The 26,158-nt window shown below is 39.3% G+C and overlaps 1 protein-coding gene across 1 annotated transcript in view; it reads right to left on the bottom strand.

The window, feature by feature from the left end:
• The window catches only part of Gpr39 (G protein-coupled receptor 39), a 215,638-nt gene extending 211,838 nt beyond the window's left edge, over positions 1 to 3,800 (bottom strand). Inside the window, exon 1 of the mRNA XM_023561046.2 lies at positions 2,117 to 3,800. Within this exon, the coding sequence (XP_023416814.2) occupies positions 2,117 to 2,972 (856 nt within the window). The 5' untranslated portion in view covers positions 2,973 to 3,800. The remainder of the gene's footprint in view (positions 1 to 2,116) is intronic.
• Between the last annotated feature and the right edge of the window lie 22,358 nt (positions 3,801 to 26,158).

Genomic DNA, 26,158 nt, shown 5'->3' with positions numbered 1-26,158 from the left:
GGTGGCAGCCAATGAAAAAGACTGAGATGGTTTTATTAGAGGCAGCTGAGTGAGTTAGAAATACAGGCAGTCAGACAGGGCTGGGCCCTTGAGGGAGCCTACACAGGACCAAACATTTTGTGACTTTGGAGGAGACAGGCATCTCCTGCTGTGGACCAGATCTCAAGACAAAGGATCAAGCAAATACACCCTCATCCTAAGGAGTGACAGTCTAACTGGATCTGTATCACCTGAGGAAGTCAGGAGTCACTGTCCCGACCGCCTGCAGGAAGAGTCACTGCTGTTAAGCATGCCTCCTTGCTACTCAACTGGCTTCCCCATTTGTTCCGGATTTAATCAGTTTCACTGAGCAATTAATCTTACTGGTTGACCACAGTTCTGTTCTATCTTATGCCCAACTTGTGAATTTCCATTTTTACCCATCTTGGACCCATCTCACCTCATGGTTTTACTCTATAAAAGTCCCTAGAAAAGACAGAGTCCTTGGCAACCCGCTCAGGACGCCCTCTGTCTCTCTCCCAGACAGAAGCTTTCTTTCTCTCAATAAACATATTCCACTTTTAACCTCCATTGTTCCTAAAATTCATTCTTTGATTTTAGAGAGCATGAATTCATACCAGACATCTAGTAGATTGGGAGTTTCATTCTCCTATATCAGTTTGATTGTCCTTCCCAGGCCCCTAGACAACGTTGCCTGACTACCTACTGTGACTTCAAGTGAAGCTGGCCAGAAAGAACAACAACACCAGCAGGCTAACCTAGGTAGCACCTTGTCTGTGGAGGGCCTGCCTCATTTCATTTTCATTTCACTATGTACCTACAAAAGTCATGGCCAGACACTCTGGAAAGCATAGTAAAAATCCCAGAGTTGCACTTAATGAGATTTTGATCTGTCTTCTCTAAGCTTCCAATTCCTCTTGTATAAAAAGCAAACATAAATTACCCAGCATAGCCCTTGCTGCAGCACAGATGACCAAAGTTTGCAAGTTCCTGCTTTCTTTTTGCTCTTAGATTAAAATCAAGTCAGCTGCATGCAAACACTCCTGAGAGCAGAAGTCACGCAGGTACACACCCAAAGACCCACATGCCTTCCATTTTCTCCTCTGACTCCTGCCCTTGGAACTAGTCGCTCAGGTTTCCCACACCAAAGCAAACAGCACCATGCATGATTCTTTTTTCCTGGCATACCACACTAGAAAAGGAGAGAGGAGAAGCAAGAAACATTTGTAATACCTCTTCTCTTCGATTCACACTCACATACCCTTGATATTATTTTTTTTCTTGTTTTAGCTAACAAATAATTTTTTAAAAACCCTTTGCTCATACACGTCATATGTCTACAGTAAAGCTTTGTCTCCAGAAGCAGTGACAAAGCCCCTCTTCTGAAAGTTTTGGGACCTTTCAGATCCTGGGACTCTCTTGAAATATTCCCTGTGACAAAGATTGGAAAGCCAACATGAGGCTAGAGGATCATTGCAAATTTAAGGGCAGCCGGGGCTACCAAGTGAGCTCAAGGCCAGCTTAAAATGCATAGTGAGATCCTGTGTCAGAGAGAGAGAGAGAGAAAGACCCACAAATCTGCTAAGTTGGATTTTTCTGGACCAAACAGTCCTTGCATATCTCTGCTCTGGTAAGAACTCCAGGGGGAGTAAGACATCAGCCTGCTTTCTCCAAAAGAGAAAAATGGGAACACAAGCTAATTATCTGAAACAGGCTGTCCAGAACAAAGAGGAGACAAGGTACTCCGTTTATATCTTCAGCACTACCAACTCACAGAGGACTTTCACCTGCCCTGCATTCCCTCCGTTTCCCACTATTATTATCCCCATTTATCCAAGGTGAATTTGCATGACTTGCTCTGAGGTCACAGAAATATTGTTTCTAGACTGACTCTTGGTCTGGTGTTCTTGTCACCATAACGCATCACAAAGTCCCCAAAAATAGAGAAGAAACCTCCTGACACCCAGATCAAGGTGAATACCCTCTTCTACATTCTGCTGTGACCTCTGCTTCAATGAATTTAAGTTTACATGTCTAGGTGAAGACTTCACAGTGAACAGGACCACAAGACATGGCTCAGGTGGGTGGGTGGGAAGTCACCCACACAGGGACTCACTCAGGAAGATGATGGTCTGCCTCCTAGCCGTCCGGCTCTCCTCGCTCTCAGACTTTCTCAGCTGCATCTGCTGGCTGGTCCCCACCACTGGGCCCTGTTTGCTCCTCATGAGCACCTGCATCATGCTCCAGCACATGAAGGCCACACACATCAAGACCAACAGGTAGAGGACAAACGCTCCAAAGATACTGGACTGGAACAAGGTCCAGTGGCTGGCCAGATTAGTACAGATGGACATGTTGGAAGCCTCAGGCCGCTCGTGGTGGCGGGTCCGGGAGCGGTTGCAAGTGAGGCCTCGGTGAGCAGGCACTTTCACCAGGGGGTATTCGACACCCATGGCAAAAAGCAAGGGTAATGCCACCAGGGCAGAGGTGACCCAGACGAAGGCAATTAACAGTTTCACCTGGCAGGGTCCTGACATGGCCTTATACCTGAAGGGGTGGCAGATGGCAACATAGCGCTCAAAACTAAGCGTCAGTACATGGAGCAGAGTGGCATAGCTGCAGGCCTCGAAGAGGAACGAGTGAAGCTTACAGGACACGGGGTAGCTCGGGGTGGTCAGAGGGTTCCAGATAATGCTGTAGAACTCCATAGGCATCCCAATGAGGAAGACCAATATGTCAGAGCACGCCAGGCTCACCATGTGATCCGTCACCTCCTTCTGCAGGTAGCCCTTCTTCTGCAGCACCTGGGTGACACAAATGGTGACGCTGTTCCCCAGGATGCCCACCACGAAGACGATCAGGTACACCAGGAAGAGGGTGATTTTGATCCAGGTGGCCACCTCAAATTCGGGGACATGGTCATGATCAATGATATGGAAGCAGTTACTGCTGGAGTCCCCGTGTGAAGCCATGCAAGAGAGAGAGCAGAGTACACGGCGCCCCCTGGTCCAAAGACTTCTCAACTTTCCTTTGTCCTCTTAGCAGAGCTCAAAATTCTTGGCAGCAACTCAGAAGGGGATTGGACGCAGGACTCCCTCCAATTCGAGTTCCCCAGCAGAAGCGAATTTAGCACTTCGGGTGCTTTTATGGAAGCTTCCTGGAGCAATCCACCCTAGGGGAGGCCTGGGGGTGGGGTTTTGAGACGTGCGTCCCGGAGTGAGGCGGGGATTTGGCGGTGGAAGGCGGGCCGGCCTCCCTGGCCCTCTGAGGGTGCACGTGGTGCCGGTGTCACGGCCCTTTCTCTCTGCGCGGAGGGCGCGACCCCGACTGGCTGCCCTGAGGCCCGGCTCCTGCTCCCTGGCACTTGCCGCCCGGCCCGCCCTCCAGAGCTCCGCAGCTCCGGAAAGCCGGTAGTCGGTGGTCAATCATTAACCACAGCAAACAGTCCTCCAGGCCGGGCTGCGGGCGGTAGGCACGGTCGGGGGAGGCCGGTGACCCCGCCGCCCTGCAGCCCCTGCGGAGCCAGCCGGGGGGTGGGGGTGGGGGTCCCGGGCCGACAGCCTCCGCAGGGGGTGGGTGCAGCCCCGGGAGCTGGGGCTGGCGGGCGTGGAGAACGACACTGTCTCCTCCCACCGCCGCCCGCGCCCACAGCCGTCGGGCCCGCCAAGGTCAGGTCCTGGCCCCGGGCCTGGCTCGCGCGGTGCTCGCGGTTCCGCCTCCGGTGTAGGCGAGCGCTCGCCCCCTTCGGGAGCGCGGGGGTTTGCAGCAAAGGGACAGAGTCAGCCTCAACCAGTCTGGGGAGCGAATAAAAGCCCAGATTTGGCCCAAAGCCTCCGAGGGCCTCGGGCTCCCCCTTTCACTTGCAGCCCGCGCTCGGGCGGCGGGGAGCCTTTCGCCGGGACCGCGCACGAGGATCTGGGCGACGCGGCACCAACCCGAGCTGCGCCCAAAACCCCGGGGAAGGCCGAGCAGACTGCTGCCGTCCCAACCCGGCCACCGCGCTGCGCAGAAAACCGCGCGGGGCAGACTTCAGTGCGCCCGTTTTGGTCTTACTCCAAGATCTCAAGGAGACGGGAAACTGCCACCCGGTGGTGACAGGAGGTCTCCATTCGTCGCTAAATGGGGACAGGGTGGGGGGTACCGGTAAGAAACTGCCTTGGTGAAAGAAAATAGAAAATGGTCCCCCTACCCTGCACAGGCTGTCGTGACTATTGGGTCTTGCAGATAGGTGCTTCCCAAAGCCGAAGGAAGGAGCGGGTGGTTACTTAGGGCGGGAGGTTAGAAGTAGCGACCTATAGGCCAAAGAGCAGGAAGCTGCAGGTGTGTGGGGAATAAACGTAGAGATGTGACAGCAGGAGGACTACTGCTCACAATAGTGTGTGTGCTGGACATTTGCTAAGAAAGTGGACTTTAATCATTCTGGAAGGTGACTGATCGAATTTGCCTGATTCTGGGAATGCTTTCACTGTCCACATGCTGTGATATACATCTTAAAAATACACAAGTTTAAAAAAAAAAAAAAAAAAAAGCATGGGAGAGAAACTTGGAAAGTAACAGGAATTTACTCCTCACTCCTAACCCGGAATAGCAGGGGATCTGGGGGCAGGAAATGTGTCCTAAATGATGCGCATAGAAATATTTGGACTAGTCGACCCTGGAGCCATGGTTTAACAACCTCAGGAATTCTTGATCCCCCCCCCGCGCTCCGCCCTGCCCCCCCCCCACTGAGGCCAAAACTCAAAGGAGTCCCTCTTAGCCACATCCTGAATTCTTTCCCTTTTTAAATTCTTTACTTGGAGATAGAGTCTTGCTAAATCCCTCAGTTGCCCAGGCTGAGCTTAAACTTTTGATTCTACTGCCTCAGCTTCTCAGAGTGCTGGAATTACAGGTGTGCACCACACCAGATGTGGATTATAATTTTTAATGATCTGGAAGTAAGTGCAGATCTTTATAATAGTTTCTAGTGTGACCCCTTTCTCCCTTCTCTGTTAAATAACAAGCTCCAAAGCCAACTATTGCATCTTTTAGAGATGAGTCCTCTTCCTCTCCATGGCATAGTCTTCTCTTCAGAAGTCCCTGGTTGTTTCCTGTCCCAAACCATTAAAAGAAGAAGGTCTATATTGAGCATGCTCCCATTTTTCTGATGGGGAAACTGACAAGGCAGAAAATGACCTGTCAGGAAAGTCCAGAGGAAGAAATCAAACCCACCTGTAAAAACTGTACCAGGTCAAACCGTGACATTTTGGGAAATGGTAGTTCTTTTCTATCACCAGCCCAGTGCTTCTCACCTCCCCAGTGGTAACGTGATAGTCACTGCAATGCATTAGATAATCCCAATGTACTCAGCAAGATTTCCAGTACTCTCCATCTCCTTTATCAACTTTTCCAGCCTATGAATACAGACTACAAATGCATGGCCAAATGGTTAGAAACAAGTTGATTAAAATTCATGTCTTACAATAACGATGGGAAAATACATTTTGAATAAGGTGCAGGGGAATTACATTTTCATTTCACCTTTGCTTTTCCCAACCAATTAAAAACAGTTGTTGATAACAGACTGGCATGGCATAGACCTAGGCCTTTTTCTCTAGACTATTTTATTAAGCATATTCCAGAAAGAAATAAAATGAAATCAAATGAAGAAGGAGAAAACCTTAGGTATCCTTTTGTCCCGACTCTAGGGTCACTGCACTCTAGGAGGTTCACAAATTTATATCAACATTCTACATATTCTAGATGACCTTTGGGAATCTGGTCACTTTCACACATTTTTACAGCACAAAGTCTTTAAAAATAAATCTTAGTAGCCAGGTATGGTGGGATGTACCTATATGTCCAGAACTTCAGAGGCTGAGGCAGAAAAGTCAGGAGTTTGAGACCAGCTTGGGTTATATAGAAAGTTCAAGATGAACCTGAACTAGCAAACTCTGTCTCAGAATACTAAAACAACAAAAAATATAGAGTACTTTATACATAATATGAAATCTACTGGTAGCCAAAGTAAACACATGTAAATGAACACATATAAATATATTATTGTAAGTTTAAATTAAATTTATATTTAAATTAATAACATTATTAATTTAAAATCAACTAACACTATCTTCAATGAATAACACATTGTTTACAAAGTTTCATGACAAAATCACAATGACCTAATAGTAAGCTACAATGAAATTACCAAATATTTTCAGAAATTATAAACAATGCAGATAACTATAATGCAATGTGACTAAAACTTAACAACAATATCAGAAAACTAAAACATAAAACTCTACCATCTCAAAACTGTTAAGTCTCTGGAACAATTCTTAGTCAAAGAGAAAGCCAAGACCAAAATCACAAATGATCCGAGAGTAAAGACCACAAAAGTACTGCTTATTCTGCATATCTGAACCTGGGGAAAAAACTAAAATGGTCCCTCAGGGAAAAAGTCATAATATTAGTGTTCTTAATAAATAGGAAGAATAAAAATAAATGAAGCTATAACAGGATAAATTAGGACAACAAAAGAGATTAATAGAGATAAGGTAATTATAAACAGGCAGGAGAACAAACTCAAAATCTGTTTTTTTTTTAAATGTAGGACTTCTGCTTCTGACCATCAACAAGCAGCCTTTACCCACCTACACCCAGTTCAGAAGTACATGTTATGATTTTGCTCTGAGATGTCCCCCAAAGGCCCATGTAAAGGCTTGCTCTTCAAGGAGAACCACAGGTGGCAGAAGCTTTAGGAGGTGGGATCCAGGGGAAAGAAGTTAGGTCCCGGGGGTGCGGGGTACCCAGAAGAGGACCCTGGAACTCCAGCCTCATTGAGGTCTACTGTTTGCCTCCTAGCCATTGTGAAGTGGGGAGCTTTCTCCACCAAAAGCTCCCACCATGATGTACTGTATAACACAGGCTCAACACAGAACGGCCAAGCGACCGAGAACTGACATCTCTAAGATACTGAGCCAAAATGAACTTTTCTTCCTTGAAGTTGAATATTTTCACAGAGATGGGAAGCTACTAAACAGTAAACTAATGAGCTAAGCCATAGGATTGCTCAGACTTGCTGCCTGGAAGTCCTTTCCTACCACACGCAAGAAGGAGGCTCCAAACAGGCTGAGTTGGGGGACAGGGACAATTTGGGAGGCTTAGCTATGGGATTCCCAGAGCAGAGTACTAAAAGGGGGAGAGCTGCACAGAGAGTTGCAGAAGTGTGTGAAGAAGCTCTTTGGTGTCTGTGGATGAATACCAAGCAATCCTGTAGCAGTGGGACTTCAAGAGCCAAGAAACTACAGTAGCTGAGGAAAAGATAACGAAGGAAGGCTAGAAGCCAAGCAATCGCCCAAAAGTCACGTGGAGCTGGCAGACAATGAAGTTTCAACCGACCATAGTGAGATTTTATTGGGCCAATTCTGAAGTATCAGATCTGAGCTATAAAAGTAAACTAGTCACAGAGCTAAGGCTACTCTTAGCAAAGGTATGACCTGATCTAAAATAGTAGTCACTGGCCACAGTGGCAATAAACACATGAAATATGGGTAATCAAAACTGAGACGTGCTATAAGTAAAAAACACACATCAGACTTTGGAGTATTTATATAAAAATCTAAAATATTCATAGCTTTTTAGATTATTTCATGTTGAAATTATAAATATTTGGCTATAATAGACTTACGAATATATTTAATAATATATGAAATACATTATTAAGATAATTTCACTTCCTTTTTACTTTTTAAAGTATGACTAATGACATATTTTAAACTACATGCGGCTTGCATTTGTGCCACCTAAAACCTGAAACCTAGATGCTGTAAAGGAAAAGGTTGATGAACTTCTTTATAAACATAGAAAAGTTCTGCAAGGCAAGAAACACAGCAAACAAAGGTAAACACAAATGACAACCTGCAGAAAATATATGCAATTGATATTGTACTGTAATGAATAATTCTGCAACAAACTCCAAGTGGATAAAAATATTTGCTTTGTCAGATTGATTGATCAAGCACCCATTTAGATAAAAGTTATTAAAAAATAAGGATAAACAACTCATTTTAAAAAACAGGCCAAGGATATAAATAGGCATTCATAAAAGAAGAAAGCTGGGCAATAAACAATGAAAATTTATCCAACATCTTTAGTTGTATTTATTTGTGCAATTAATGTGAATTTATTCAGAAGCACAGGGAAAAATGCACTATTCATTTATCAGTTAGGATGATGCCAAATTTTTAAAAATGTCAAGCTTAACCTGTTTTTAATGAAGAGAATATTTTTTATTATTATATGTTTGCAGTTCATTTAGTATACAGTCCTTGGGGAGTGCTTACTTTTAGATACCATAGCACAGATATGTGGATGAGGGATAGATAGATGATTGATAGATAGATAAATTGATAGATAATTGTTTCTTTTTAAGAGAAAAATATAGAAAAAAACAGTTTTAAAACAGGTTAGTAGGAGATTTATAATAATTAATACATTGCCTCTTATTGTCTTTTTAGTAGTTATTCAGAGTAAAAGATACAGGCATGATGTCTTCTCCAAACAATATTAGCACAAATCCTTCTTTTCAATGAACTAAAAAAACTAGCTCCATAACTGTCTTAACTGTGTAAGTACAGAAAGAGTTTCTTCTAAACTCATGTTTATAGCACCACATTAATCTTGGAGACAACCCAAATGCCCATCAGCTGAGGAATGGATATAAAGGATGTGTTTTTTTTTAATATAATGAAGTATTACTCAGCCATAAAGAAGGATAAACTGGAGATTTTATACAAAAATGGATATAACCTGAGACCATACTCAGACATGAAGAAGAAATGGACAGATTCCTAGGAGTATATGAATTACCAAGACTGAATCAAGAAGTATAAAAATAGTGAATAATCCAATATCAGTTACTGAAATTGATAATGTAATTTAAAACTTACCAACAAAGAAAAGCCCAGGTTCTGATGGATTTACAGCTGAACTGTACAAGAAATTTAGAAAAGATTTAACACTAAGACTCCTCAAACTCTTTCATGAAATTGGAAGGGAAGCAATTCTCCCTAACTCATTCTTGGAGGCAAATATTATTCTGGTACCAAAACCAGAAAAAAAAAAAAAACACAATCAAAAGGGAGAATTACAGGTCAACATCCCTAATGAGCATAGATTCAAAAATTCTCAACTAAATATTATCAAATAAAATGCAACAAATCATCAAGAAGATATACCAAATGGGATCCATTCCAGGAATGCAGCGATCAACAGAGCCAAAGGTAAAAAATCATAATCATCTCAATAGATGCAGAAAAAGCATTTGATATGGTCCAACCCTCATTCATGATAAAAAGAAAAACCTAACAGACACTTGCAATACATGGTCTCTGCCTCAACCTGATAAAAGTCATCTATGACAAACCAACAACCAACATCATAATACTAAATGTACAAAATCTGAAAACTTTCATTCTAAAATCAGGAACAAGGAAAGGATATTCACTATTAACACTCCTATTCAATATAGTTTTTGTAAACATTAGTGCAATTAGACAGAAGACAGAAATAAAATGGATAACAGCAAAGGAAGAAGTTAAATTATCACCATTTGCAAGTGACATGATACTCTACATAGACAATCCCAAAAACGCTGTCAAAAGACTACTGAACTATAAAGCAAATACAGCAGAGTAGCTGGAAATGAAGTCAACACTCAAAAATTAATAGCATTCCTGTACACAAACAACAAACTCACTGAGAGAGAAATTATGGAAATGAAACCTTTCATAATAGCATCCAAAAAAATGGAATACTTAGGAATTAACCTCACAAAAAATGTAAAAGACCTATATGTTGAAAATTATAGTACTCTCAAAAAGGAGATTGAAGAGGATATTAGAAAATGGAAAGATATTCCTTGCTCTAGGATCAGAAGAAGCAACATATTCCCAAAACTGTTATATAGATTTAATGCAATCCTGATCAAAATACCATTAACATACCTCACAGATCTAAAAAAAATTCCTAAAATTCCTTGGAGACAAAAGAGACCTAGAATAGCAATACTGAGCATCAAAGGCAAGACGGGAGGTATCTCAATCCCTGACTTGAAATGACAGTGCAAAACTACTATGATAAAATTAGCATGATACTTGCAAAAAAGCAGACCTGAGGATCAGTGGAACAGATTAGAAGATACAGACACTGTTACGAAGACACTCAGCCACATTATCCTTGACAAAGGGGCCAAATATATTCACTGGAAGTAAGATAGCTTCTTTAATGAATAATGCTGGAAAAATTTTGCTTTCCACATGCTGAAGACTAAAACTAGACCCAAGCCTATCATCATGCACTAAACTAAAGTCAAAATGGATCAAAGATCTAAATACTAAAACACAAACATTAAATCTACTGGAAGACAAAGTAGGTAGAAACTTTGAAAACATAGGGGTAGCTAAAGGTCCACAAACAAAATACAAACAGCATAGGAAATACTTCAAAGAATCACCAGCTGGGATTTTTAAAAAGTTTTGCACATCAAAAGAAATTATCAACAGAATGAAAAGAAAACCTGCAAATGGGAAAAAGTTTTAGCCAGCTGTCCCTCAACGGACTTATATCTAAAACATTTAAAGAACTGAAAAACATGAGACCCCTCAAATTCAAAGACCTAATCCAAAATGGGCATCTGAAATGAATATGCACTTCTCAAATGAAGAAATACAAAAAGCAAATAAGTTCCACAAAGAAATGTCTAACTTCACTGGTCATTTGAGAAATGCAAATTAAAATAACACTTGAGATTCCATCTCACTTCAGGAAGAAGGACTGTCATCAAGAAATGAAGCAGTGGGGCTGGGGATTTAGCTCAGTGGCATAAGCACCTGCCTTGCAAGCAGGTAGTCGTGAGTTCGATCCCCGGTACTGATAAAAAAAAAAAAAAAAAAGAAAGAAAGAAAGAAAGAAAGAAAGAAAAAAAAAGAAATGAAGCAGTAAGTGTTGGAAGGGCTATTGGGAGAAAGGAACCCTCTTACACTGTTACTGGGAATGTAGACTGGTACAACCACTATGGAAATCAGTGTGGAGATTTCTCAAAAAAAACTAGGATTGAAGATTCCATTTAGTCTAACTATTCCCCTTCTGGGCATATTCCCAGAAGAACTGAAAACATCATAACACAGTGATATATGTGCACCCATGTTTATAGCAGCACAATTTGTAATAGCTAAAAAAAAAGATGTGGTTTTTTTATACAATGAAATATTACCTACCTATAAAGAAGGATAAATTTGAGGCTTTTCTAGGTAAATGAATGCAAATTGAGACCATACTCATAAGTGAATAAATCAAACTTTCATGTGTGAATATCGTATTGTCACCCTAATGAAAAACAAAACCTTAAAGAGAAAATAAGATCCAAAATGTACAAAAGATATTGTGAAAATGAAAGGGAAACTAAGTGCTCAAACGGAAAGAACAACTCAGAAAGAGGAAAAGAGAAAAGAATAAAAAGGTAAAAGATTATGTATACATATAAATGTGTGTATGCAAATATATACAAGGTAGATAACGATACTACTAATCTCTGTTAGTTCATCAAAAAGAACAGCTTGTGTCTTCATTGTTTGATCTTTTTTATGACTAAATCTTGTAATCTGAGCAGTACTTTGAAGATAACACTAAGCAATATATTAACTAATGTTAATTTCCTATTATTTCTTTTTGAAATTCTGTATTGTTTTTAAAATAAATAAATAAAAATATATGATAGATATTGTAAATTGGGAAGAAACTGTTCAAAAGAAAAAACCCAACATTTTTAGAAATGAAAATTGAAATCACCATTAAAGCAACCACATGCCAGCCAGATTGGCTAACAATTAAAAACAGCCAATCCCACCTGTCCATGAAGGTAAGGGTGACCCTAATACATAGAAGATGAACAATAAATTAGTGCAACCACTTTAGAAGAATTTGTCAGTATCTACCAAAGTTAGGTAGAAACATAGTCCAGTTATCATCTTCTTGGCTATATACTTTAGAAAGAAAATGTGATTGAATCTTACACTGATGCATGAAGGAAACAAGACAAAAGAACACATAAAAGTCAATTATGTAACATTTTAAAACTGAGCAAACAAATATATATACATATAAATGCAACACTATTTCATCTTCTGAATTCTATCAATATCTATCTCTGTCTCTGTTTCTATCATCTCTATCTCTGTCTCTATCTGGCTATGATGTTCTGGATATGGTTTACTGTGCCCCACAAGCATTTATGGGTTAGCAACTTGATTCCCTAGGGTGGTGGTGCTGAGAGGTGCTGAAACCTTTAAGACTGACTGTAAAGCAGCTTTGGGAAAGCTGCTCTCAGAACAGAGTAAAGTATCCCTGGTCTCAAGAGAGCCAATTGTAAAAGTGAGCATCATGCCTGAATCATTCTCTGACTTGCTGTTTTGCAGTTTAATCTCAGGCTTGTGCATGTTTCTGCCTGGCTGATATCTGCTGTGAGAATCTCACCAAAGGCTGAACCAATGGGGCTGCCAGATCTTAGACTCTTAAGTATCTAAAACTGTGAGCTACGTAATCTTCTTTTTTAATAAAGTTAGCCTGTGTCAAATATTTCATTGTAATAGGTAAAATATGGACTAAAATATTTAGGTTATATGATATATATGTATGTATTTATATTACCTATCTGTATTTATATACAATAGTAGACAAATGCACAGTCTTAGAGCTGTTAGTTTATATTTATTGTTGTTTTAAAGTAAGCACATCATGTCTATAAAAGAAGAGGTCAACTCTTGGGGCCGGGGATACATGTCTGAGAAGGCCCAATAGAGACTTCTGTTTTCTGACAGTACCATATTTTAAAATATGAGTAATGAGAGTTGTAGCATTTTTATAGTGTTTTCTTTATGATTTTTTTATGCCACTACTTTGTCTGTTATATTAATTCTGTTATGTCTGTTATGTTAATTCTGTCTGTTATATTTGATACTTTAAAGTTTTTAAAAAAGAAATAACTCCACATATCCTGTTGGATCAGCTGAATCAACCTTGCTTTTCACCCAGTGGAATGACAAGGCTGCGGTTGATTACTCTCACTGCGATGCCGATAGTAACATTTCCCCACTATTAAACACCTACATGTACTAGATACCGTGCTTGTTCCATCCTGAAAATGGTCCTGCTAGTTGAGTGTCCTTCTCTTTACACATCTGTACTGCCTACAAGTGTCTCCTCTCTCGTCTACTCAGGACTAATGAATGGCCAGGAGCCCGCAGGCTGATCCTCCACATCCTTCCTCGCACTCCCTTCCTGAATAAGTGTAGGGACCTGGATCCAGGTGTTACCAGATGGTGAGTCCTGTGGGGATTCTTTCCAGGTTCTTGCTGTCCTGAACCAAGAATTGGACAAGACACACAGAAACGGTAGCAAAGGTGTACATTTATTGAAAGTAGAAAAGAACTACGCTACACTGGGTGAGATCAGACTGGGTGAACAGACTCACAGAGGTCCTGAGGATAAAGGAAAGGTGTCTTCTGTGTCCAGAATTCCTAGACTGGCATCTCCCCTATGCAAGTTGTCTTGTCAAAAACTCACTTGATTTAGGGTCAGATTTAAGCTGCTCTATGGAAAGACTCCCTTGACTTCCTGCCAGATTTAAATGAAGGATTAAAAATGGCACTTTTTTGACTGACCCTGCAAACAGCACCAGATTCCAATGAAGAGTGGAAAGCACCGCTTTCTGTTTAGTTCTTTGTGCAATGCTCAAGAGCCATAGAGTCATTTTGGGTCCTGTGTTATGCACTTGTTCTTTGGGATTTTATGCCTTTGACACATTCTGCCCAGTTTGTCTGGTTTGCCCCAGCCATAATCTCCTACCTCACAAGAAGCAACAAATCAGTATTATAATGTATTAGTTTCATTTATTCACCTGTGTAAAAAAAGGGACTTTGAAGAGTATGCCATTGATTTGGGTAAATTACAGCTGATAAGTTATGGTTTCTGTTCACACACCTTTTCCTCCTTAAACTTGGCTGTTTCAAGCTCATTAACAAGCAAACAGCCTCTCTTTTATCTGTTGGAGATTCTATTTCTTTTACAACCTGAAAGCAGTGTGATCATTTAGCTCAGGGGCCGATGGGGAGAGACAAGCACCATATGCTCATCTCTGCTGCCTCCGGTCTTTGCATCTATAACCTACTATCTAGGCTGCTCCCACTGCATGCTTAGAGTGCAGGGACGTAGCAGTGCCCACACTTCGATTCCTCTGTTGCTTCTGCATCCAAACCCTGTAAAGACACAAAACTCACTGCACCTGGTTTCTCTATTATAGAACACTCTGAGCAAAGTATAAATAATCTTTCCCTGTCTGGTAGTCCTTTTGGAGAACATTTGGAAAAAAACCCTGCATATCCCAAGTGATCAAAGGATATAGTGCTTTTAACATGGAAGGAAACTGCAGTAGTATCTTCTTAGCAGCTAAAATCTATCATGTCTTACTATGTGAGCCCGTACAAATCAGTTCAAGATTAGCCTTCTACTCATCCAACTACTCTTTCTTTTTCTTAAAATTTATTTTAAAGAGAAAAAAGCAATAAAAACTGGGGCTGGGGATATAGCTCAGAGGCACAGTGCCCATCTGGCCAGTGAGAGATCCTGAATTTTATTCCCAATTCCAAATACATAAAATAAAAACAATGAGACAGAATTTCAAAACAAGCTAATAGAGGATTAACAATGGTTAATGTATTGCCTATTGTTATCTTGAAAGTAGTTGCTCAGATTACAAGATATAGGCATGAAAAATTGATCAAACAACATAAGTACAAATTGGTCTTTTCAATGAACTAACAGAAATTTGTAGTGTAATTATCTTAGCTATCTGGTAATATATTTTCTTTTATAATATATAATAGGTATAGTATAATATATTTATTATATAGTTTTTCTCCTTTTTTCCTTTCCGTCATCCTAGTTGTTCTTTCCTTTTGAGTAATTTCTTCCCTTTTCACAATATCTGTTGCACATTTTGAATCTTATTTACTCTCACAGTGTCTTACACCAGGGAGACAATACAGTGTTTACACATGCAGGTCTCATTTATTTCACTTAGCAGAATGGTCTCAAATTATATCTATTTACTTATAAAAGCCTTGGGTTTATTCTTCTTTATAGCTGAGTAGCACTACCCTGTGCAAAAATACCACATCTTTTTTATCCATTCCTTGGTTGATGGGCATTTGGGCTGTTTCCAAAATGTAGCTATTATAAATTGTGCTGCTACAAACATGGGTGCACATATTTCACTGTGGTACAATGTTTTTAATTCTTCTGGGAAAATACCCAGCAGTATCCAATGACACCTGCAAGAATGCTAAAGCATGAAGATCAAGAGGATAAGCTTGGAAGCAAGACCTCCTGCTTTGAGTCTGGGCTCTACCACTCATTCCCTTCTTTGCACCTTCCTTCCCTCAGGTGTGAAATGCAGGTATTAGGAGTACTAGTCTCCTGAGCTTGTCGTGAAGATTATATGAGTTTATGTGAAAGCTTCCTTGCACACGGTATGCACCTACATTTATCTTCTCAAAGGGCAATATGGCTCAGAGGGTAAAAACATTCTCTGGAGGCAAACTGCTTGGATTTAAAGCTGCTACACTAGACACTTGTCTAGTCTTGGGTATATTCCTTAATCTCTGGGCCTCAGGTTAACTTTAAGATAAATAAGAGTTCCTAAGAGTTGTTTGTTAGAATAAATAACATGATACAGATAAATAATATAATATAGATAAATATTTAGAACCACATCAGGCACACAAAAGTGCTGGGCCAGAGCAAATTGTCCTTAACACTGTGTCCATGGTTTACTGAAGCTACTCTTGAGACGGGGCCCTGTAAGAACACATTGTAAGCACTCCAGGCCCCATTACAATAGGGGCCAGTATTGTTTTAAAGCCAAATCTTACTGAATTTCACTGAGTTAGATCAGCACCTACTGGCTCAGAATATCCTTCCTGGAAACCACTGTGTAGGTTGGAAGGCAGTAAGATAGCCACTTCTTTGAAAGTGTTCATCTGCAAGTCAAGGCAAGAGCAGTAAACTGTTAAATATCATAAGGCAGCAACTACTAATCTAGCATACAATCCCATTCACAACAGCAACAAAATGAATAAAATGTCACCAAAGTAATGAAGACGTATTCACTGAAAAGAATGAAGTAAGAGTGAGAAAAATTGAAGATGACACAAATAAATGGAAAGATATTCTTTGTTTATGGAGTAGAAGAATTAATAGTGTTTAAATGTCCATAGTGTCCCCAAAGCTATATACAGATTTAATGTAATGCCTATCAAAATTCCAAGGGCATTTTTCATATAAACAGAAAAAATAATTCTAAAATTCACATGGAATGATGACCAAAGACTGCAATGAGTAAAAACAATCTTGAAAAAGTGAAACAAACCTGAGGCTATAGATTGAAAACACAATGGTACTGGAATACAAACAGATATATAAACTGATGGAACAGAATAAAAAGTCCAAAAATAAACCCAAGCATATTTGGCCGACTAACTTTTGATAAGACAACCAAAACCATAGAATGAGGAAATGATTATCTTTTCAATAAATGATATTGGAAAATGATAATTAGAAAATGATATTGGAAAAACTGAATATTTGCATGCAACAGAATGAAATTAGACTTTTATATTGTACTATATATAAAAATCAACTCAAAATGGATAAATGTAGGACCTTAAGGTATAATATTCCTGGAAAAAAACCTAGGACAAAATATCCTTAATATTAGCCTTAGTAATGATTGTTTTTTTCGCTATCATACCAAAACCTCTAGCAACAAAAGCAGAAATAAGTAGGGCCACACTCAACTAAAAAGCTTCTACACAGGAGAAGATATAATCACCTAACAGAAAAGAGAAAAAAAAGATGTTTGCAAATCATTTATCTCATCTATTGATATTCAAAATATACAAGGTACCTAAAAAACCCAAAAACAAATAAATTAAAACAACTCAATTAACATATAGGCAAACAGGCTGAACAGATATCTTTCCAAAGAAGAATGAACTACGGCCACTATGTACATGACAGTGTCTTCAGCACCACTAATCATCAGGGAAATGCAACTCAAAATCACAATGAGATGTCACCTCACACCTGTAAGCTATGGAAATAACAAGTATTGGTAAATATGTGGAGGAAAGGGAACCCCTTGTACATGGAAAACAGTATGGAGCTTTTACAAAAAAGGAAAATAAAACTGCCATATGACAGTAATCCCTCCCAATCCTTCCACTGGATACTGGTACAAAGGAAATGAAATAAACACCGCGTTTCTATATTTATGGTAGCATGCTTCACAATAGCCAAGATGTGGAAAGGGCCTGTGTCCTATGACAGGTGCATAAAGAAACTGTGCTACATATACACGAAGAAATCTTGTTACACAGTTTAAAAAGAGATATTGTCATTGGTAATGATATGGATGAAATGTGGATATATTATGCTCAGTAAAATAATCCAGAAACAGTAAAATACTGCAAGAATTCACTCTTCTATGGTATCTAAATAAAGTTGAATGTATAGAAACAGAAAGTACACTGATGCTTACTGGAACCGAGAAAATAAGCAGCTCAAACAATACGAAGTTGAAGCTATGTAGCATATGTCTAGAGATTTAAGGTAGAACAGGATGACTACAATTAACAATATTAGTGAACATTAAGAAAATAGATTTTAGATGGTCTTACAACACACATAAAATTAGACAACTAAGAGGATAATTAGAGACTTTAATTTCCTTGACATAGTAGTCACGTTAGTATATATACTGAACACTTAATTATATACAATTTTTAGAAAAGAAGAAGAAATTGGCTTCTTTTTTGCATGTTAAGTGTAATGAATCCTACAGACACAAGAGAGATGAAATTCTTAAGTCTTTGAAAATGGGAGATACAGATATGATATATAGGGAATTTTGATAACAAGCATATATTTAATTCAACAGATCTCCTTGTTTTCAAACAGACCACACAACACAGAAAATTTACTGAACAATGGGGACTCTATACTTTCAAAATTTATCTTCACTAAAAATGACCTCTGAGGTTTTTGCAGAGTTGTGGCAATCGAGTAGCAATAGGCCAGGTTAAATATATAACTTGTGACTTTATAATGCTTTTAGCATATACAGAATGCTACGCTAAGAAGAATTGCAAGTATGACCTTAGTTGCATTAGCATCTACTTGTGCTGCTGGAGTTAACCAGCCTGTTTAACAGGCTTCAGGAAAACAATGCCACACCTGCCATACACACTCTCCATCTCAGGGGGCATTTTATTGTGAAAATCCTTCAGTGCATTGAACAAACAACCAAAGAAACAAATGAAAAATACACCAATTTCCTGAATTGAAGTCAGCTACTCAAAGTTGCTGTTCATTATTTTTTAAAATGAAAGCAGACCTTTCCCTATAAATATATTTAGTACTGGCCACCTCTGTGCTCCCAGATGTCACACCCTCAGTGTCTTTGCCATTAGAGCTTGCAACATGTAAGGAATGTGTTAGTTGTATTACAAAGTATAGAAACAAACAAAAAATGCTTAGGAAGGTGCCTGAAGCTGATGTCTACCTTTCTTTCTCAGCTTGTATTATAGATGACATGTACATTTTACTTAGGTACTATTATTCTAGGGAATAACATGTGTTCAGTCTCCAGATTTCAAAGCATAGAGTCCATAACCATGTAAGCCAGTCTAGGTCCAGCATCCCTTGGAAGATGGAATCAGCATTAGAGGTTATGCATTCTACAAGAATCAACATTGTGAGTTTGACCTCTTTTTTGAGCTCTTGGCCAGTAAGCCTAGAGTCAGTCTAGAAATGCTCTTGACAAAGTTGATACTCAGTACTATCAGCAATACATCCCACTATAGGCCACCTCATTATCACCTGCTCAAGTGTACTTGAACACATGAGTTTACACCAGCTGAAAGACAGGGCAAGAAGCATATTCAATCGGTCCAAGTTTTCATCATTATTAAACTAGACACACACTTGGATTTCATATACTGAGTTTATGAGACAAAGCTCTGAAAATTTAGGAACATTAAAGAAAAGGATATCCTTAAGCCATGATTGTTACTGTCATGAGTCTGACATGCTTGCTGGAGATGATGATTCCACACATATGAAACTGTGTGGGACAATCAGCAACTAGTATATGAATGTCTCCCAGAGGCGAAGTGTTTGGTCTGACAGTGGAGATCTCTTCAAGTCTTGCTCCACCCAGCTACTCAACCTTATATTTATCACATATGGTAGACTGCATTTTCCAAAGAAGGCATATCCTATGCCACATTTGTATTACATGGTATTGACAATTTTCTCCTTAGAGATGAGTTCTAGGTTTCCTCTCTTTGAATCTGAGTGGGGCCTTGTGATTGTTTGATCATACACTATGGTAAAGTGATGCTGTGTGACTTCTAAATTTAGGCCAGCAAAAGAGTACTGCTTCCTACTGACTTGCTTTCTCTAGTGTATACATCTTGGGAGCCCTAAATTATCATAAAGAAGTGAAGTTGTCTGGTGACTATCATATTGGAAAACCATACAGAAAGACCTTACAGAATTAGAGATGTTCAAGAATCTCCATCTGTGTATTTAACACAGCTCTTTGAATTATCCCAGCATAATCTCCAGATGGATGAGTAAGGGAGCCTTTAGATGATAACAACTTTTGGCCTTCAAGTGACCCTAGTTGATGCCCAGTGCAACAAAATGAGCCGACCCTGCTAAGTCCTATTTGGATTCCAGATTCATGAACAATATGTTGATGTTGTAAGGCATTAAGTTCGGGGGTAGTTTATTATATGGTTCTAGTAATTGATGCAGCACTGTATTCCAACAAGAATAGGCTATTTACTGAGCCTGAAATTTTCTCTGTATTCCTCCCCTTCTAGCGTATCCTGCTCATATCATGAATGTCCCTGGAATCCCCTGCACCTCTCCATTTATTTTTAATTCATTCAACAAGCACTTGTGAGATATACCTATAGGAGTACTACAAAGACATGTTCTCTACCGTCAGGAACTCAGTTTACAGAGACAGCAAGAAATTAGTAAACCCATGTGGCCTTATAGCAATAGAATCAAATTACACTCATCTTCCCTACTCCTAAACACCTTCCTTATAGATTTCAACTAACGTGTTCCCCACCAACACTCACACAGACTATTGAGATACTTAGTAATGGGCTGTCACTTCACACCCTGAGAAGTGATTGCACACATTTCTTCCCAACTCTGTTCAGTGACTTCAAATTAGTTGTTTGAAGTTGACCCTGGTGAGAGTATTTACCCATAGAAGTTTCCAAAGCCCCACTGGGACTTCCACAATCCCTTTCCTTTGAGGAGCTGATGTTTAAGCATGGGGCCATTACTTCTATGAAGATAACTTTCACTTGTATCCATCAGGGGTCATCTTTTGCAATGGGTAATATTTCATGAGAAACATGGATCCTCATATATTCTGAGATAGTTAAATGAGAGAATTTTAAATGTTCTGAACACAAGGAATGATATGTATTTGAAATGATGGATAATTCATATATATGTATCAAAACATCATATCACACCCCCAAAATATATATAATTATTTGTCAAAAAGAAAATAAAACTTAAAAATGGGCTTTCTAAGAAAAAAGCACTTTTAGAAAATAATTGAATGCATTGGTGGAAAGATGATAAGAGTTTCCTAAACCACGGAGAGCACTGCTGGCTGTGAGTCACTTGGCTCTGTTGTGGACAGCTTTCTGGCACTGGATTCTCTTCTTCTTTGAAGAAAGATGTGACATTTATACAAGTCTGCCAAGGTGGTTAGTAGATAAACTCCAGCAACTTGAGGGGCTTCTACCCCCAGGGTCTGGCAGACATCTGCTGCCTCCTGGCCCTTGGCTAATAGACCAATAGATGAAGGAATCTCCAGGCCAACAACTGCCCATCAGGCTCCCCAACCAGTGGGAAACAGTGGCTTCACTCACCATCACTCCTGAAGCACGCATGCTCAATTTCATCCCGAGAAAGTGTTCTCCAGTGGATATTTTCTGACTGTTACATTTTGAACTGTGTTCCCCCAAAGAGAGGTTGTATTCCTAATACTTAACATGGGTAAGTCTGAGCTTATTTGGAAATATCTTTTTAGGTTGAAGTTGGGGTGCAGACATTATGTTGGGTCCTAATCCAGATACAACCGGTATCCTTAAAAGAAAAAGAGAAGAGGCACAGGAATAAAATGAACACAGGAAAGACCACGTGAAATACACACACACACACACACACACACACACATGTTAGAGAACTAAGTAAAATTTTCTAGTAACACCAAATAGTGGGTTGGATTTGGCCCAGACTCCAGTTTGCCAATCATAAAACAAGATTTTCTCATTTTAATAATAAAGTGCACATTTCCTTTGTACTTCCTGAAGATTGCACTGGTGCATTACAGCTCTCAGTTGAGGTCCTCTTTAGTTCAGGTGAAAAGATAAGCTTTATCCTTAGAAGAACACCCTAAATCCAATGACTAGTAGAGCCTTAATGGTAGACGATTCTAAAGGTTTCTCTTTACTTTCAATGAGAACAGTCAATTCCTCTGTAGTGACCACAAACAGCCTAACTTCTTCCCCTGACTACTTTTGCTTTCTTCATTTCCCACCAGGGGATGGCCCAGGGACAACTGTCACTTCCCACTAGACTTTATACATGGTACTCAGTGCCTACAAGAAGGGTCTCAGTGAAAGAGGAGAAACCGAAGACAAGAAATACATGAAAGACGAACTACTAAGAATGTCCCAGGATAAAAAGTGAAAAACATTAGGATGAATGAGTCAAATAAAAACCACAGTTGGTAATTAAGAAAAGGCCACTATTCTTTCTACCAACTACGACTCACTTCTGGCGCTAACTACCTAGAATTAGTGCAGACTCCACTAGTTAATAGTCTAGTTCTCTGTAAGTTCACCCTCACTTTAGCAAGGTGCAGATTCAGTGGATCCCTAGGCCACCCACAGTTTTGATTGACTTGTTACAAATTTCAGAGTTTCACAACATCCTCAACTTTGACCATTTACTAAGCTGACTCACAGAACCAGGAAAATGTTTGGTTTAAAATTATAAAGAATGCAAATCATAGCCAGACATCATGACACATTCCTGTAAACTCAGCTACTTGGGAGGTTGAAGCAGGCCGATAACAAATTCAAGATCAGCCTGGGTAACATAGCTGTCTCAAGATAAAATAAAAAGTGCTGGGAATATAGCTCAGCAGTGACTTTCCTAGTATGTGTGAGGTCCTGGGTTCCATAGCCAGTACTGAAAAAAGTTGAGGTGAAGAAGGAATTGGAGGCATGTTTCCTAGGTTATTAAACACAGAATTTCCATGCCCCCACCACACAGAATCAAAACACAGCATTCTTCTATCATATTAATGTTTTTATTGAACAGGAAGCTCCACTAAGCTAGACATCAAAGTATTCACTGGAGCTTCATTACACAGTCATGATTAATTAGATCATTAACCACATGATTGAACTCAATCCTGGCCATCTCTAACATTCCTGAAGATCAAACTGCCTCAAAATCCCAACCCCTCTAATGATATGGTTGGTCTGTCTGATACAAGCCATCCTCTTAAAGCTATATAGGGGCCCACCATGAGTAACAGAAGCATTGAAGACTTTCAGAGTGTCATGTCAGCAAGCCAAGACAAAGAGAAATCTTATTCTTTATTAGTTGACAGTCACCTAGACATCTTAGAGAGAAATTTGAGATAGAAAAGAGCATATCATCTACAAAAATGTAAGAGCCACCTTGATATCATGCTAGAGGAAAGAGTCTTCTGAGTAATTTTTTCAAGCAATGGAGAGAAAATAATGGAGCCCTTAGAATTTACTATATGTGCAAGTGTTCAAATAATAATTTTTAAAAATAGTTCTATACTACTTATCGCATGTCGCCCCACAGCTATGAAGAAACAGAAGCATCATCATCACAAAGATCTCAGATACACTATCCTTCCATGGTTACATGTACTCAACATCCTTAATTGTGGGCAACCACTGACCTATTCTCCATTTGTAGATTTTACCAGTGTGAGAATAGTATATGCAGCATGGGAGACAACTCCAGTGACTCCCTTTGAATGCAAAACAATTACTGTGACTTTGATTATTTGGAGACTTATTTCCATAAACTGATGTGTAGAAAGCTGTTTATGGTATTTACTTCTCTTTTCAATTGGCTCTAAGCATTGCAAATAAGGCTAGCTGAGGTGCTGGTATGTAATCTCTAAAGCCAACAGACAGTCCTGTTTCCTCACATAGTGTTCTCCATACAGGATATGTATAGGATATGAGCACAGTGGGATGTTAGAGCCAATAGCTCCCAGCAGTCAACTGGGTACAGCCTCAAGGTAAAGAGGCCATGACTCCCTAGGGCACAAGAGTTTTCATATCAGAAATCAAAGCACAGCCTCCAAAAACAATTCAGTTGCTACCTTGATTAGATTATGTGAATTGATCAAATAATAATTTTTAGAAATAGTTCTATACTACTTATCACATGTGTCATCCCATATGTGCATATCTTTATTTCTGTAATTTACAGAGATGCCATTCTTTCACCTGGCCAGCCAGTTCAAGTTACTCTCATAATTCCCACCATCCTCACTGTCACTCATCCCTGAGCCATCCCCCCTCCCCGCCCCCGCTTCTTCAGAAGATAATAAATTCTGGGAGAGGCCTAGGATCAGGGCCTTTATCTGCATGTCCTCACGGGGATTGGATTTAGGACCCTTGGCTGCCCTTAACTTGGAACATGTGTCGGTGTCTTTACTCTCACTATGGGTTGCATTGGTGGTGGTATGTTGGAATTAACTTGCTGGGATTCCAATAACATTTCAATTGGATTATAATTAGAACTTTTGGATTGTGAGGAAAACTAGAAAGAGGGTTACAATATTCGGATGGCTGCAGAGAGTACTTGGGATTGTACAGTGTATAACATCCAGAAGCTATTTTTTTAAAGAATATAATGCCTTGGACATTCATTCAAGCTCTTCTGAGTAATTCATTTCTTTTTATTGCTGCTGACTGTGGATGTACCATAGTTTATTTACCTACAGGAAGGTATTTTCTTTGGTCCAAGTTTGAGGCTATTGCAAACAAAACTTCTGGGAATATTTTTGTTCAGATTTTTATGTAGACAGCTATTTTCATTTAGTTGAGTAGTACAACTACTATAGCATAGAATAAATTTTGCTTTGATTTAGAGGAAACTGCTACTGAACTACATTCCAAGTGACTATAGCATTTCACTTGCCCATCAACAAATGTGAGAAACATTAAGTAATATCCTCAGTAACACTTGGTATTGTCATTCTGTTTCACTTTATCTCTCTGTAGATGTGTAATGGTATCTTGTCACTACATAAATTTGAATTCCCTTAGCATCTAGAGATGTTGAACATCTTTTTATGTGCTTATTTGTCTCTCTATATATTCTTTAGTATAATGTCTCCTTGTGTATTTTGCTCATTTTCTAATTGTATTTAGAAATTTAGATCTATTAAAAGCATTATTTATTTTAAAGACACAGTGTAAGTGATTTTAGACATTCTAGACCTCAATAGATTTATCTAAAAAGATCCTTTTAATAAAGAGTCTTAGAGAAAGTATTCCAATAAGAATAAAAATAAAATTTTAAAATGTTATAAGATATATCATGATGAAGGATGAAAAGAATTTAACAGGGTTATTGTTGAGTAAAACAGTAAAAAGAAATAAGTTCATCCTTAGCAATGTGAACCTTGAATTACAGAAGTAAGGAAAGCTTAGATTTGTGGATGATGCAGGCGAATTATGGACCTGGATATTGAATCGCCAACAACTGGGGTTTAGGGGAGGATGGCAGAATGGCCAACAGCAGAAAAAAAAACCTCTTTGAGAGTTAGTGTTTGGACCAATGTATAGCAACATGAAGAGAAGAAGGATAAAGGTGGTTCCACAGACCCAGGAAGGATTTGAAGTGAGAATTAAAGCACCTATGAAGAACAAAAAGAGACTTCAGTAAAAAAGGAGGAGGTGGCAACAGCACTTTCTCCCTGAGTGGCTACTTCTCAAACTCTTGAATATAACTGAAAGAGAAGCAATACTTCCAAATTCATTCCTGGAAGCAAACATTACCCTGATACGAAAAACAGAGAAAGACCCAACTGAGAAAGAGAAGTACAGGCCAATCCCCTAATGAACATAGATGTGAAAACCTCAATAAGATACTAACAAACAATGCAGCAAATCATCAAGATTACACACCACCAAGTAGGATTTATCCCAGGGATATAGAAGTGATTCATCATACACATCTATTGATGTAATACACCATATTAGCAAAGCCAAGGACAGGAACCTCAGATGTAGGAAAAGCATTTGACAAACTCTAACACACATTTATGGTAAAAACCCTAATGGAAATTGGAATATATGGTCTTTATCTCAATCCAATAAAAACCATCTATGACAAACCAACAGGCAACATCACACTAAATGGACTAAATTTAGTTTTTACTCAAAATGAGGAACCAGATAAGGATCTCCACTGTTACTACTCACATTCAACATAGTTTTGGAAGCATTAGCTGGAGCATTTAGACAAAAGAGATAAGGCTAGGAAAATAAGACATTATTATTATTCACAGATGACATTATACTCTACACAGAAGACCCCAAAAACTCCATTGAAAGACTTCTAGGCTTAATAACTAAATCAGTAATGTAGCTGTATACAAATTCAACACTCAAAAATCAATAGCATGTCTGTATGTGAATATCAAACTCACTGAGAGACAAATTAGGGAAATAACACCTTTCACAATAGCATCCGAAAATAAAATACCTAAAAATCAATCTAATAAAGGAAGTTACTGGGAACTCTGCAGTGAGCCTTCAGTCTCCTTCCAGGTGTTATGGCACATGGCTAGAGAGAGACAGAGAGAGCATCAAACAAAATGGTGGTATAGTGGGGATCTGGGATGACTGGTAGATTATAAGAAACAAAAGGCTATGAGGCAACCAGAACCTTGGCA

This window comes from Cavia porcellus, unplaced genomic scaffold (assembly GCF_034190915.1).
Source record: "Cavia porcellus strain 051 isolate PalLab524CR breed Dunkin Hartley unplaced genomic scaffold, mCavPor4.1 scaffold_12, whole genome shotgun sequence".
In the NCBI taxonomy this organism is placed as follows: domain Eukaryota; kingdom Metazoa; phylum Chordata; class Mammalia; order Rodentia; family Caviidae; genus Cavia; species Cavia porcellus.
The sequence above is the reverse complement of the archived record's forward strand: the minus strand, read 5'-3'. Positions and strand labels throughout refer to the sequence as shown.